The sequence below is a fragment of the Drosophila willistoni genome, chromosome 3R (genome assembly GCF_018902025.1).
Source record: "Drosophila willistoni isolate 14030-0811.24 chromosome 3R, UCI_dwil_1.1, whole genome shotgun sequence".
NCBI classification, from domain to species: Eukaryota; Metazoa; Arthropoda; class Insecta; order Diptera; family Drosophilidae; genus Drosophila; species Drosophila willistoni.
In genome coordinates, this window is record NC_061086.1 from 21858573 (window position 1) to 21874795 (window position 16223).

At 38.4% G+C, this 16223-nt stretch overlaps 1 protein-coding gene across 1 annotated transcript in view; it reads left to right on the forward strand.

Annotated features, from left to right (window-relative positions):
- The first annotated feature begins 3780 nt into the window (after positions 1–3780).
- LOC6647509 (neuroligin-1) overlaps positions 3781–16223 on the forward strand; it is a 36410-nt gene continuing 23967 nt past the window's right edge. The window contains exons 1-2 of the mRNA XM_002070334.4: positions 3781–4538; positions 11640–11803. Coding sequence (XP_002070370.4) covers positions 3799–4538; positions 11640–11803 — 904 coding nt within the window. The 5' untranslated portion in view covers positions 3781–3798. The remainder of the gene's footprint in view (positions 4539–11639; positions 11804–16223) is intronic.

Genomic DNA, 16223 nt, shown 5'->3' on the forward strand with positions numbered 1-16223 from the left:
CGGACGTAGAATAACTGAGAATGCGGATGCCGCGTCTAGCTCTGGCTGGAATTTATGGCGTAAAAGTTGCGGCAAGACGGAAATTGTGGCCAAACGGCGCAAAGTCAAGGAGTCAAGGAGTCGTCGCCGTCGTCGTCGTCGCTGTTGTTCCTAGCGGAAACTGGTCCTAGGGTCTGCTGGGCTGTGTTTTTAGCGGCCTTAAGTTGCGTTTACTCCTATACAGTTTGGCTTTCATCTTCCGCATCCCCTTGCAGCTTATCGCGTTTTGATTTTTAATTAAGGCAAAAGTATTTTACGAAATGGAATTTGCTTTTGCCTTTGCATCTACTTGTTTTTGTTTATTAGCAATTAAATTAGGAATGAGGCCGAAGTGTAAGCAAATACAGAATCCAATTATCTTTTCTTTTGAAACAAATTTGTTCCTTTACCTATATTGTACACGCCAAAAATACAAGCACTTTAAAGATATGATAAAGTCATTTCTAATGCATATATATTATTGAAATTTTCAACTTTTTTGACAAAACTTTCTCTTTTTTTTTTTTTTGGTTTTTCTTTTGTTTTTCTTTCGGTTTATTTTATTAAGACAAACATTGAAAAGTTAGCAGAACAGGTTGGTTTGAGTTCGTATCAGTGGGTGGAAGTAGAATATAAACGAAACGGAAATATAATATCATGATTATAAGAATGTCTGACATGGTTTTAAAAAACTTTTCAAGACACAGAGACATTTGAAAACTGGATTTGTTTGCTGGGATTTCTATGATAAGAGAGTGAGAGAAAGTACACCAAAAATTGCACCTACAGATTATTCCTTTTGAAGTTACTTCATTATTTTGATGGGTTTTTACTTTTTCTATTTAAAGACCAAGAGAACAAAAAAAAACTGACAGAAACGAGAGAAAAGTTTTGTAATTTGTTTTATTTTTAGATAAGCTGGTCAACTGTCTGGAACAATAGCAAGAAGAACAGCAAAAGTCTTTGTTTAGCTACTAACTCGTTTACAATAATACAATTTTGCTTCATCTTAAGTTTGAGTGTGCAACAGGGCGTATGATTTACAATGTTTACACACTGTCCAAAGAAACTCCTGCTCCTTCTGCTACATAATACTTCATCTCAGTTGCGGCTCAGTATAGTAGTTGCCTGCTGTTGTATGTACTTAGAGGTTCTTTTTGCAGTTATTGTTTAACTTAAGTGCTATGTGTCCCCCATTTTGTTTACCCTAACGACTATATACATTTAAATATGCCTCGTGCTAGCTATCCTTTGGGGGGCAATGTATTTGCCCAAAAATTCATTTGTATTTACATAAATAAATTAAAAACCAACTTCCATATAGTCTTGACTATGGACTAAAGGTAGGGACAGGAGAAGCGGGCAGGCAGGCAGGCGTTAATGAAATGTGCAAAATAACTCAATTTCCACGAATACAATTAAGGCGTTGGTTGGCTGCTGTTTTGCTTCCTGTACAATTTTATGTGGAATATATACTAGTTGAGTAGAGTTTTGCTAGCCGAGCCTAATTACTTTGCTAATGATCTGCATAATAATTTGCTTACACTTGAGGGCATCATATAATTAAAACTCGGGTCTTCGATATACACAGAGATTGAGTATCTTAATTGGGATTGAGAAGTGCCTATATCTACTGTAAAATAATAAGTAGCTTCAAGTCATGTTGTATTTTTTAAGGGTGTAGAAAATATATGTGTATAGAGAAAGCATTTTAATTACTTAAACAAATTGTTTTTCTCACGGTTGTGGGCTACTTAATATGCGTTTAAATGGCGCATGTCTATGCACACCACTTAATTATTAATCATAGTTTAAGTGCCATCGTCTTCAGTATTAACTAATGAAATGTAGTTCTCTTCTTTCTCTGTTTTTAAACCCTTCCAGGCCAAGCGGCATGATGACGATGAGACTGTGGCAGCCACTTGAGAAGCCCACGACAACGAGCACGTGGAGCACGTGAGTGCGTCTCTAGAAAGGATAGAGAGAGAGAGAAAGGAGAGAAGAGGACACTGTGAAAAGAAAATGCCCGCTTGCATGACAATTGTAGCGTGCCGGCATTCAGACAAACCAGCATCTGAAGCAGATCCTGCCGACGCAGCAGAGCGCAGGTTACGTGAAGTGTTTCGTTAACAACTTTGATGCTGGCGGAGCGTCACGAAGCATAGCCAATGTTGTTGTTGTGGCAAGGACACTGCTAACGCACATACATGCACGACAGGCAAAGAACAGCCCAAGCCAAGGCAAGTCTTAGCACCTGCAACAGCAAAGTCGCAGACATCCAAAGAACAACGTACGGAATAAGTAAGTGCTACGTGCATGTTAACGGTTGGACAAAATACAAACAATACAAAAAGCAACTGTACATAGAGAGATCAGACGACAGACAAGTGAATGTTTAAACAAAAGACTGCGACAAGAAGTAGCTTTAAATCCAATTGCAAGAGTTGTGCTTCAATTAAAATTTATTGGCTTAGCTCATATAAATGGTTGAAGGTAACCCATGAATTGACAGTTTGTTATCTAGCTCAGCAAGTCACTTTGTTTTGACATTGACTTCTATTCAACGATTTGATCCAATGACCTAGCTAATGCCTCAACATGCCGACAATTGAATTGTAGGTAAGGCTACACTTGAATGCGCCTTGGTCATCATTTCATAGGCATTCACATTGTCAGAAGTTTCTTTCAGGCTGCCTGACATGTCTGGCATATGCAAAATGCCAACTGTCCCAGTCCTCATAACAGTAATTTGTTCTAGTTCTTCTTGTTGTTGATGTCGTCGTTGTTTTCGTTGAGGTTGTTGACAACAACAAGGGCAAGGACACTACATACAGCAAGTGCAAACAAGGTGCTCGGCAAAACATAGCACACACAATAGATGGAGAAGGGAATACAAATGGGCCAGCCAGAATGGAAAGACTGGGCCAAAGTGGGTCTTTTTTTGTCCTTTTCCTTTTTGGTTCATTCCTTGCAGAGGCTTCCAAATGGCATTGCATACGTTTTGGGGCACGCTTCAGGGCACACTCGTTGGGATTGGCTTAAGAGCAGAGACATGAGACTACATCATGAGCGAAGCATGATGGAATTTTTATCTTTTTATTTTTTTTGTTCAACCTAAGCTTTTTACACGAAGAAGAAGAAAAATATATAGAATATTCAATATAATAAAGACGAACCAATACATACATGTATATATCAGACATTTAGGGCTGATGGAATTCGATTTTATCTTAAATGAAACACAAAGAGGAATGCAAATGTCTGGGTTATTTGACATACTTTTATTAACTTTACCGAATTGAGAGAGAAATATTAAATGAAGAAATTTAAATTTTACAAAGAAAAGTCTATAGAACAAATGAAAGTTCTTAAAGTTAGATATAGTTATAGATAGAAGTTAAAATATAAAGACGTAGGGCTTAAAAAGATTAAGCTTCACAAAATTATGATCTTTTCCACATGGCAGTAACACAATTCTGACTAAATAACTAACCTAAGAGAAAGAATATAAATGAATACTAATTAATACTTTCTGCTCTCTTTACAGTTGACTTAAACGGCCAATTTTGAAAACAGTGAAAAAAATCGGCGTTAATTAAAAAGGAAAAACCAAAAAAAAAATCCTGAACAACAAGCCAAGTGACATTGGGTAAAATAAATCGGGTCAAACGCCACAAACAGCAATATTGTGGTCAGTTGAAAATAAATACACAAAAAACATTATACAAAAAACCAAATTATCAAGTAATCCAGCAATAACAATTGCGACCAATAATTATAATGGTAATGTTGCTGCAATTGAAGGGACAACTGCCTTCGGCAGCAGCAGCAGCAGCAGCTGCAACACCAATAACAACAACAAATGCACCAGCAACGGCTACAAAAACAGGGCGAAAAACATGGACAACAGAAATAGAGTTGATTTTCTTTCTTCTCCTGCTTATGCTAACCAATGGCAGCTGGGCCGCTAGCATCAGTGGGAATTTGAGTACATCGCAGAGGAGTAGCATCAGTCCGGCAACAAGTCACAATGGTTTAGTATTGATCGGCTCCAGTAGTGCCACAGGCGGCAGCAGCATCGTCAGTAGCAGTAATCCAACCTCAACCAGTTCTAGCTCTAGCTCTGTGCCCTCATTATCGCTCACTTCATCATCGTCAAGCTCAACATCTGCCTCCACATCGGGCAGTTCATCATCATCATCATCATCATCGTCGTCATCATCGTCTAGCTCCAATAGCAACCGCAGCGGACGTCTATCAACAGGAAGCACTGGCAGCAGTAATAACAACAACAATAACAACAATCAAAATCATGATCAATTACCCGCACAACTCTCATCGCGCATTATCCATACACGCAACGGCGCCATATCGGGCATAATTGTCCAATTAGATGGTCGGCATTTGGATCCGGTTGAGGCATATCGAGGTATACCCTATGCCTCGCCGCCAGTTGGAAATTTACGTTTCATGCCACCCGTCTCGGCAGCCATGTGGTCAGGTGTTAAAAAGGCGGACAGGTAAGTCAGAACTAAGCTTCATTCGAGATTACCAACAATGAAGGCGTTGCAGGTGGAGTGGGAGAGAAAAATGAAAGGCTCTCTGCCAGTCCCAGTTTTGCAAAGTTGTTCGCATAAATTTCAACTTACCGTTTGTATACAGGCCAGGTGTATGAAGGTGTGCTTGTGCGTAAGTCTGTGTTTGTGTGTGTGTGTGTGTGTGTCTGACAAGTCCTGTGCGGTTAATCATACGACATGTTGGCCTTCATGTTGTTGGTTGCCTCAAATTAACTAAATGACTTCAAAGCCAGTCAAAAGCTAAGTTTTTTTAAGGGTTCATTTTGAGACAACAAATTTGAAGTTCGAACTACTTTTAAGCAGTCATTTAAAGTTAAAAGTGAAACTTCCGATGCAACTAATACCTTTACTATATCAGTCTAGATGCCCATTCTTTCTTTTGAAAAAAGGATAAATTAAAAATTTTTAATTTTTTGGGTTTTTGCCAAATAATAAACATCTTATAGATAGCTACAGATTCACTTTAAATAATTGGTAACTAAATTTCATAATTTTAAATTCAAGTTGCCACTTTTAAGACATTTTTTTTTCCCAAAGCCCCAACGCTAATAAAACATTAACCCTTGTCTAGCTAATTTAATAATGAAGCAAAGAGAAAAGTTTAACCCGGCATTTTGTAATTTTGATTCTTTTTTTTTTTGGGTGTTTTTTTTCGGATAGCTTTTTCCCTTTTGGCAATTTAGAGGACTTAAATCACTTTCAGTTACTTGAGAGCTGAGATGGGTTCACATTTCACTTACATAAAATGATCAAAATGCCATAACTCAAGGGGAGGCGGCCTCTTGTGGGCCAGTTAAGAGGGTCCAAACAATTGTCACCTCAATTAACTTGCTCATTATTGTCTGTTGTTGTTGTTGTTGTTGCAGCCCAAAAGCTAAAATGTGAAAATAATAAAAGAAGAATACACACAGAATAAAAAAAAAAAAACAGAATTCGGAAATTCCAAAAGGGAATAACGACAAGAGGAAGAGACAGGGAAAAAACGTCGCAGGTCAGCCAAATAAAGGCTGGCTTCCACTTGAAATATTTCACAAATTAAATATTTACGCTGTCGCAACAACAACAATAACAACAACTGTAGCAACAACATGGGCTAAACAAGCAGCAGCATCTAATTTACAAATGCTCCCAAGTGGCAAATCATTATTCACAAAAAGATGCCAACGAGATTCCCAGGACACCAGGCCACAGCCGATGTCCTGTCCTTCGGCCCACCCCCTTCTCGTTTCGCACCATCTTTGGTTTGTGTATTGTGTACAAAGGGGTGGTCGACCTTTGCGAAAGAGAAAAAAAGGGCCGCCAAAATCAGGGGCAAGCAAATAAAATTTAATTTTTCAAGTTTAGCGTAGCATGATGATGCCGCTTGATGGATGACAATGCTTCTGCTGGATTCTGCGGCCCGGCTGGGACACCACCTGTGCTGGTGCCTTTGAAATCTGGGTCTACTTTTTGCAGAATTTCTCGCATTTTCCAAAAAGGAGTGTGAAGGGCAAGTGAATTGTCATGACTGTCTCCCTGTTTTGTTACTTGAGGCTTCTGCCTCGTCATCGTCACTCCTCCCTGATGGCCAGCCGAAGGAGGAGGTGGCAGCAGCTTTATTTGTCAGGCCAGTGCGCATTGTCGACAGCAGGAGGCCAGCCAATAAACTGTTTGAGTAATGTTCAAGAGATTTTTCACCATGTCAGCGTAATAAAGTTGTTATTTCTACTTTTGCCATCAGAAGCAAACAATAGTCCATTAGCCGCTCTTTTTTCATTTCGTTTAAACTTAGGTAAATGGATCCCATGAAATTGTGAAAGGTTACACTTCCTTTCCTTTAGCCACTTAGCGAGTGCTTCTCTAATTTGATTTTTAAGCAATATTGATATTTCCTTGCCTTTTTTTAAAGAACTTCTGGTTTAAATGTACACCAATCATTTAACACATGTTGCTTGATCACACAACAAACCTAGATGGTCATCTGCTCTCATCTGCTTATCGCTTATCGTTTTACCACCAAACAAACAACTGGCAAATATTGTTGGCCAAACGCAGAGAGTAAACAGTTTGTTTTACTTTTTTTTTTGCGTAGTTTCTGACTCTGCCCAGAGACATGCGCAGCATATAAATCACGCGGCCAAAAAGTAAACAAGGTTAACCAAAATTCAAAACAATCTTCCACACACACACACACACATACACACACACGTATACAAGGACATGCAATTTGAAATTCACAAACAAAGCATAAAGAAGGCAAAAGCTGTTGCCAGAAATATATGTTGGTTACCAACCGCCAAGGCTAATCTGCATGCCAAGCGACAACGAGTGGGCCAGACAGACAGATGGAAAACAGAAACGGGGGCGGGGGGTGTGGATAGGGAACACTGGCAGCCAGGTAACAGATACACTCGAGTCACGCTCTGTGTATTGCGGTAAACACAAATGGTAGCCTGGAGATGAAGACCAGACTCACTTGAAGCACTCGCCGCTTCTGGCTTAAATACATCAAACAAAAGCATAATCTCAGCCAAGCAGAAAAATACACGCATACTCCAACCACAAGGACCACGACGACGCGCGACCATTACACCGCACTAGAGAGTATGGGCGATGGGAGTTCGACATAAAATTATATGCGACATTGCGGCCACATAAAATAAAATAGATTAATTTTACCTTGTGGCCATCGGGGCAGAAGGTTGTTGTCATCCACAACCTTTACATACCGGTCCTTGTTATTTGACTGCCTGCCTTCCGGTCCCTCTCTCGCTCTCTCTCATTCTCTATTGCCCGCTCTTACAACTTGCACACAAATTAGATTTTCAGACGGCGTATACCAAAAATGGAAGAATAAGAAGAAAAAAATAACCTGTACCTACCAACCAACCAGCCAAAACCTGCCATCGTCACGCATAAAGCTTTCTTGCCGCAGTCAAATTAAATAAAATCCAATTTAAAATGAATTTTCGCAATTTCATTTAGAAAGGCGCAGCAGCAGTTAGGGGTATGGGTGGGCGGTGAAGAAAGGGCCTTTGGTTATTATTCTACTTCTGCTTCGGTTGCGTCTCCTACAAACACACACACACACACACACACAGGAGAAGCGCTACCACAGCAGCAGAAGGAGAATTTATGCAGCACTGACTACTGCGCTAGGCAAAAAGCGTAGGGACAACAGGCAACAATTCCCGCCTTGATGACGATGCCTGGACACAAGGACGGATATCATTCTTTCGCTTACCCTTGCGGTTAGCCAGATTGGCTAGCGATGAGAGTTATTCCAATTAGAAAAGCTGTATGCAGACTATAAACCACACGAAGGAATTTCAACGATCCAACTACAATTAAATAGAAAGAAATTGTGAACCCTACAAGAAAGAATCTGGCAAATTTTGGTTAGTTCGCTATGTGAAGGAAAGCCAAATCTAGCGACAGAATTTATATGAAATTCAATGGGTTTCTAAAGATAAAATTATACTTTTGTTCTGGTTGATCAGCTCAAAAATGAATAGGGTAGTAATAGAGTTAACGATTCTACTGAAACTTAGAAAATTTTGCTGTTTATTGATCAAATAACCAAAAGGACCCCCAACCAACCCCTCTAATCTTCTTGACTTGGCAGTCACGGTCTCATCTCTATTGACAGAGCCTTAAATTGGTATTAACGTTTTTTAATGATGAAAATTGTGGCTGCCCGTTCTCTCTTTCGACTCCTGCTCGAGTGCACGCATTTGAGCATAGAGGAGAGAAGCTTCCGAGCTTGGTTTTACCCACCAGCGCTTAACCTTCTACTACCTTCTCTCACCTATTCATTAATGCTTTTTTTTATTAGAAATATCGTTAACTTGAGTTTTCCACTTTGCGTTTTCTCTTTTGCCGCCTTTACTCTCCCACTCACGGGTTTTTCTTCTCTCTTTTCCCCGCTTTTGTTATTAAAAGCCTTGGCGTCATGCATAAAACTCGGCAGTTTATTGCGATTTTTACACTTCGTTTATGAGCTGAAACTGAAACTGAGAACCTTAACCATAGAGAGGTGTGGGCTTTTGCCTCTTTTGGCCTGTCGTCGTTACTAATCCGCTTGTATTTCATAATCCTTACGCCAAAAGCAAAGTGCAGGACAAAAAAAAACATACACACACACACAAACACACACAAAAAAGTGCAAAGTGGCTGGAAAATTTATTCCATTTTTATATTAAAGGCAACGACAACAACAACAACAGTGGGGTAAAAACGCAGAATGGGGAGAGGGGGGAACGAGCAGATGGGGCAGGTGCGTGATGATGATGTTGGTGACACGCGTGGCTTGTCAAAGCCGCATGAACAGCTGGGCGGATGCCGTCGTCCTTTGAGCTGCCTAGAAGTGTGGACAATTTGTTTGCTTACTTTTTTTCTCATTTTTTTCCTTGTGGTTGCAAAATTACATCGAAACGGAAAGGGCCAACCCTCAAACAAAGTGTTGTAAATTTATTTCCTTGACAATAAAAACCGCAAAATTTCTTTGCACTGTGGCATTTTGCACATATCTTTAAATGAATCGACTAGCAAAATCGTTAAGTTAATTAAACCTAGCATTACCATAAACTAACTGATAAAAATCTTGAAGCAATTAACAAGTTTTCCTCCCCAACCATAAGCGAATGTTAAACGCTGTCCAGAACTTTGCCATGACCCCACCCAAATACCAGCAATTTAGTATCAAGTTTCTCTTTTTGCCTGCATTGAACTACCAAGTAGCTTATCTGGGCAACTTTGGCGTCAACTCTCCAGTTGGCTAGCAAGCGAGACATAAACAAGATCGCTTGCCACTTGTAAAATGGTGGATACATTTCCATTTGCCAAGGGGGTCGCACATTAAAAATGCAAAATGTGGCTTTTACGAGCCACCCCCGTCATATAGCGCTAGAGGGGCCCCACCAGCAGGAAGCTGGTTGCCACTTGGATAAAGGACAAAGGACTCTGGGTATCACCTGTCGGACTATCTTTGGCAGTACCAGCAGCAGCGAAACGAAAACAACAGCAACAATTTAGCGAGTTGCCATAAAAATGTTTCACTTTCATTATTTTTAATATTATTTTTTTTGTTTTCGTTTCAACAAGCTGGACGTTGTCACCATTTCGCTTCTCCGTCACTCCTCCGCTCTGTCTCTCACCCTCTGTCTCTACAATAGCCCCATTAAGCCGAAACAATAACAAAAAGAGAAGAAGCGAAAATGAAGCTACTAGCTTGCAGCTTTTGGAGCTTCGAAAATGAAACTTTTATTACCTGCCTTATTGTTTTGCCATAAAATTAATGATTATTATGGCAATCAGAATGGGCCACCACAAGCGTCCATTAAAATTGAACTTCACTGTGGGCAATGGGCAGCGGGCAGCGAAACCACCATATCCGAACCGAGGCGTTTCAAATACCATAAAAAGAAATTAAATAAACCAAAAAATAATGAAAACAACAACAACGACAAAGAAAAATACAAACAAGTGAAAGGGCACAGGGAAATAAAGTTAAGGAAATTAAATAAAATAAATTCTCATTTCGCAATATCATTAATGTTAATGCCCTTTGCCCAGAGATATGGACAGAAGGCGAGAACAAAAACAAAAATAAAGAGAAACAGTTTTTAATGCCCCTATTGATTTTCGCTTTATGACAAATTGATGGTCAGAGCCAGTTAATGAGTTGACCAGGCCAAAAGAATATGAGACTTAACCTTGGTCTCATGCAACAGCAATCACCTCATCGAACATTAATCATGTGGGATAAAAAAGAAAATTTAAAGTTTAAAGAAAAGCGGCAAGTTAATCCAAAGTATTCGATCCGACTTAATTTCATGATTCAGATTGTTTTCCTTTACTACAGATAGCAACTTTGTCTGGATTTTACGGCAAAAATGCAAGGTTTGACTTAAATTTCGAAAACATCGAAATCGTAACAGATATTTCTAGTTTCTAGTTTTAACTCCAATCTATCCTTATCATGCAACTGAAAATTTCCTTTGACCTATTTCTTTTAAAACCAAAATCAATACAAAAAACATTATTTAGAACCCTTTGCCACCTGAGTTGCTTCTACATTATTCACTTTTACCTTTTTTTCTGGTATACGCAGAAAATTGACTCAATGTTTTGTAGGTGAACATAAGCTGGCCTAAAGCCGATACCAATTTATAGCGCAACCATCTTGAATGGTATATGCCAGGCTTAAATTGAAAACTTGATGTGTGTTGGACTGGGGAAATGAAAAGGGGTTTAACAGTTGTCCCGGTTGCTTCATGGTGGTGTTGGTGGGAATCCAATAAACCAACAAATACAAATCCAACAATTATTGGCTAAAGCAATTCAGATGCCACAATCGTATGGCAAACACTTTCTATCCTGGCCTTTGCCATGCTTCTTTGACATCTTTTCGGGGGTTTTTTTGGCCACTTAGGATTGATGTCTGTCACACAGAGAGAGGCACACAGTCAGATTAAAAACAAATAATACCTAACCCACACACGAACACAGAGAACGACTCAAACATGGTATGGCAAATGAGCACAAGGCCAAATATACCCAAATCCCAGTCCACTGCGAAAGGAAAATCGAAAACCAATTTACCAGGCACGCCAAAAGACACAAACAAAAAAAAATTGGAAAAGCGGATCGGAGGAGGGGGAATGGCCAAATAAATTAGACCTGCAACTTTTTTTTGTTGTTTTTTGTGCCCAAACTTCAAATCAAAAAGTTATTATGATGGGCCGTACACACACAAACACAAACAGCCAAGCAAAACCAAACCAGCCAAAGACAATCAGAAAGTTGACTTTGACTTCGACTTGAACGGCTAAAAGATTACACAATTTCAGGCAAATTAATCTGTTTATAACGACATTCGAGGCCGAGCATAAAAATAAGCCTATTTAACAAAGTTTTCTTACAGTTTGTGCTTTTTGTTTTTTTTTTTTTTTTGCTGCTTCGTCGAAACCTTTTTATACCCGATTTTTGTTTTTCGTTTTTCTTTTGGTTTTTGGCGAGAAAAAGTTTGACAATTTGGTTCGGTTTCATTTTTCTTTTTTGCAGATTCAGTCCAGTTTGTCCTCAACGTTTGCCGGACATCTACAATGAGACGGCAGCTTTGGAACGGATGCCCAAGGGCAGGCTGGAGTATCTGAAGAGGCTCTTACCATATCTGCAAAATCAATCAGAGGATTGTCTTTATCTAAATATTTATGTGCCCATACAAGGTAAGTCTAAGAGAAAGGGAGAGAGTCAGGCAGACAGAGAGAGAGAGAATAACGAGAAATAAGTCTGACATATATTGTTCTTATTCTTGCTCACTATTTTTCTCTATCTCTCTCTCTCTATACCCTGTATCCACAGGCTGAAAGTATATGCCAAACTTATATTAGTTTAAATATAAATATACCCTATAAAGGTTATACCTAACTTATCAACCTTCTGACTACAGATATACCCTTAAATTGATATATAATAAAAGAGGGTCAATAATAAAAATTTGCAACCTTTTTTCCCCTAAAGAAGCTTAAAAAATTCTAGGATATCTCTTATTTCTCTCTTCACATGCTTAGAGGTTTTCTTTTTTTTCGCCAACACCAAGAAAAATGACAAGGCCCAAACGAGTCCGAGTCTCTTTGAGTCTTGTTTATTTAGCACTTTGCCAGGCATTTGAATAAATTGGCAAGCTCCAAGAAAATGGTGTGAGTAACTCGTTTCAATTTTTCTTCGTCCTACAACGCGCCTAATCCCAAAGGCCAACGACTGCGACTGCGACTAGCAAAAAAAAAAAAGGGTCAGCTTGGGTGAAGTTTTAATTTTTTTCTTCTTTCCTCTTTTTTTTCTCCGCATTTTTCGCTTAGGTTTTCGCTTTTTATCCATGCAAAATGGACAAATGTTTCGACATTTTTCAAATGCCAAAAATATTTGCTAAGCTGTTGGCCAAACGGAGAAAGACGTGGATGTAGGTGGCACAACAAGGACGAAGAGAAACCCAAATGCAAAGTGGCCAAATTTATGGATAAATGTATGGACGCTTTATCAGTTGGCGGGAGTGATATTTGCCTGCGTGACGGCCGACACGGCTTTTACCCTCGAGTAAAAAAGAATACTAGAAAATCAAGTGAAAAATCTATACAATTATTTAAAACAAATCACAAACGCTTATCAATATTAACACTCGCATTCAATATAAGAAATAGAAGAGATAAAAGTTTTTGAATTAAACTAAAAGATAAATGACTCGCCAATTAAAATTTGTATACAAACAGCAAACCAAAAACGATGTATTATGTCTGACCTATAAATTGGCACATAATGACTATCTTGAATTGCTTAAGTTATACTTAAACTGGCATCTTTTCATTTACTTTGAGGTCATAGTATACAGCTGGGGCAATCAAGAATAAGTGAAATCAATTTGCAAACATCTTGGAAATTTGATTATGTCTGGCAAGAAAATGCTTCAGCTCTTCAAATGCAGGCCGCCCCACTGTCAGTCAGTTTCCTTGGATAGGATAGCCAGCCAGTCAACAAAGTGCAGCAACGGCGGTAGCGGCAGCGGGCAATGTCCGGACATCTCTGACGTTCGACATGGCTGTAAATTACGTTTTAATTAAAACGCAAAAAGAGAGAAAAACCAAGTTCCGGACTTAATGGAAGCTATCAGCGGCAAAAGTCCGGCATCTCCGGCGATACCTGTCAGTCTGGCAAAAGATGTGCCCAGGCATTTTCTTGCTAGCTTTAGCGAATGAAGGAAGGGGATGGATGGATAAATGAATGCCCTAATGGATGGATGGATGGGTGGATAGATAGATAGATAGATAGATAGTTGAATGACTGAACTAAAATTTAATTGTTTATCAAGCAAACTTTTTACCATACAAATCAACAGTTGATAGAACTTCAACCAAAAAAATGCTTTAGACATGGACAGCTTGCTTTTAGATTGGTCAATTGATTGATTCGGCAGCGGTTTCACTCTTTGTTTGGTTTCTTTAGGCAAAACTTTACTTGAATTTCTAATCACTGGAAAATTGATGCTGTTTATCTAAGGTAATTACGTTTACTTTATTCAATTGTTGGCTTAATGCAAATTGAGGTCTTTAACTACTTCACATTTAGCTTATTGTTAGATTTGATTAAAGTATATTAAATCGAATTTAACTCAATTTATACTATAATTTTCTGCTTCAATATGCCTTGTCCATTATCTTTGGATCAAAAGTATCCAATTATATAGAGAATATACAAAGAAAGCGAAAAATGTAATGAAACAAATATTTGTCGCGCATGAAATAAGAAAATGGCAAAATGAAATTCATTCAAGTATACACAAAATTACAATTTTTCTTCATGCAATTTGTCCTTTGTTTTGGCAGATGTTTGTTTGCCAAGGTAGGCGTGGCCTCAAAAAGAGGGCGTTGCTGAGTTGCAAGAGTTTTGCCGTGCCCTGGAATTATGATAAATTGTTAAATGTCTGCTGCTGCTGCTAAGAAGAGGAAGAGAAATCGCCAAAAGGACTTAAATTGAACTTAAGAAATGGGTTTTTTTCTCATTGTTATTTGTGAGTTCAAGGACAAGATAAAATAAAAATTGGTGGGTAATTCAAATGGAAAATGAAATGTCTGGTTTTGATAATTGAATAAGCAGTTGTTCAACAAGAGACAATGGTTTGACTAATTGAAAGCCAAAAGCAAAATTCCCATATAAGTATGTATGTGTGTGTGATGCCAAGAAAAATGAGAAGAACTCAAGGACAAACGCAAAGCTGGAAACATCTGACAACGTCAATAAGATCTGATAAGCTTCTTTTGGCCTTATAATAAATCTTCTAAATGAACAGCAAGAACAGCAAAAAAGAAAGAAAACCAAAAACCAACCAAAGAAATATGCAAATTTTTGACAGTTTAACGCCCAAGCACTTAATGAGCCTTTTTCATTTCTTTTTTTTTTTTTTTGGTCAGGTCCTACCTTTTGTTAGATGGCCCAACACTGAACGAAAAAAACAAAAAATTGAAACGATAGAAAACAATAAATCATTATTTATTTGTTGGTCATGTCAAAATGAATTGCCCGATAAGCAGAGAAACAACAAATACAACATAAGTGAGAAAGAGATTCAAACTCCTTGAAGAAGAGAAAATTAAGTAAAAATTGGAAAGAAACTTTTCAAGGCAAATTCAATTTGATGCTCTAATGAAATACCATTTTGTTATATGCATATGAACATACAGTCGAGCATAGGCAAGCTATAGAAATTTTGAAAATATATACACACACACAGAAACATATCCATGCCGATACACACCCAAAAGCACACGCAGATAAGAACATAAATCTTTTTGTGCCTTTTATGTAGCATACTTTCCTGGGCTGAGCATCGGTGTGTATGTGTGTGTGTGTTCAGTCCAGCGGACTTTTGGACATGCAGCTAGTTTAATCTACTTGGACATGACAATAAAATTTATATCATCTTTTTCTTTGCTTTTTATGCTTTTTTGCCTCTTTCTGTCCGCCCGTCTGTCCATCCTCATGTTCATTTCTCTTTTTGGGGTTCCTTTGGCTGCTTAGTGAAGTCCTTTCTCGCCTCTGTGGTTTTTATTTGCCTTTTTTTCTTTTGCCTGTGCGTCTTCTCTTTCATTTTATTTTATTTGCTGCCTTTTTATGCTATTGTTGTTGTTGTTGTTTTCATAGCTGTTGCTGCTACTCTGTCCGTTGGCATTACTTTTAAATCTTGAGCTTGTTCTCGCCAAGAGAATAAAAAATATAAACCTACAAATGCCACATTAAGCATGATTTGCCGCTTTCACAAGGCAAAAGTCCTTTGGGGGAGTATAACTGGGCAATGTCTATGTATACCAAACAAGGACACACTATTCTTTTCAGCTTTCTTTCTCTATCTCTATCCCATTCGCTTTTCTCCTCGCAATATCATTCTTTTCTTGCTCTCAAGTTTATATCACTGTTTGCCATATTTCGTGCTTACCGACTTTTGCGTTGTCGTTGAGTTGTGTTTGTTTCTGCTGCCACTTGTGGTCCGAAAATCAGTAGCAGCAATGAGAAATGAGAAATGAGTAGCCATCATTTTGAAAAATTAATGTCATAATTTCTAATCTTAAGCATTTCCATGTGATTAACTTCTTGGAAGCGTCATTTAATCGCTTATTATGTGGAATTTTGTGGGCATTGCTCATTGAGATTGACTCGACGTGACCTTCGTGCCACAAACCAATTTCCATATAAAAACCATAATGAAATATACATATATATACACAAGTGGAAGATTTCCCCCGCTCTCTCTCGCTCATCCTTAACATTCCTACTTCATGCTCAATCCAAGAAAATATGCATACATAAATCAATAAGCCAATCAAGTCAAGTCCCACCATGCCTTTTTCCTACAGTTGTATAAAAAGTTGTTTTCTGCGTGAGAATAAAAACAAAACAAATATTTATCATACGCACTGTATGCCCGGGCATTCGCGAAATCCATAAAAACCGAAAAAGCAACAAACGAAAGCAGAAAGGCAAAAGAAGAAAAAAAACAAAATAAACCAAATTGATATATGCCAACCATATGTGTTCCAACAATATTGGGCTCAAGCATAGGCAATCTCTGTTTGCTGGTCGTGTACGTGTACATGTAGT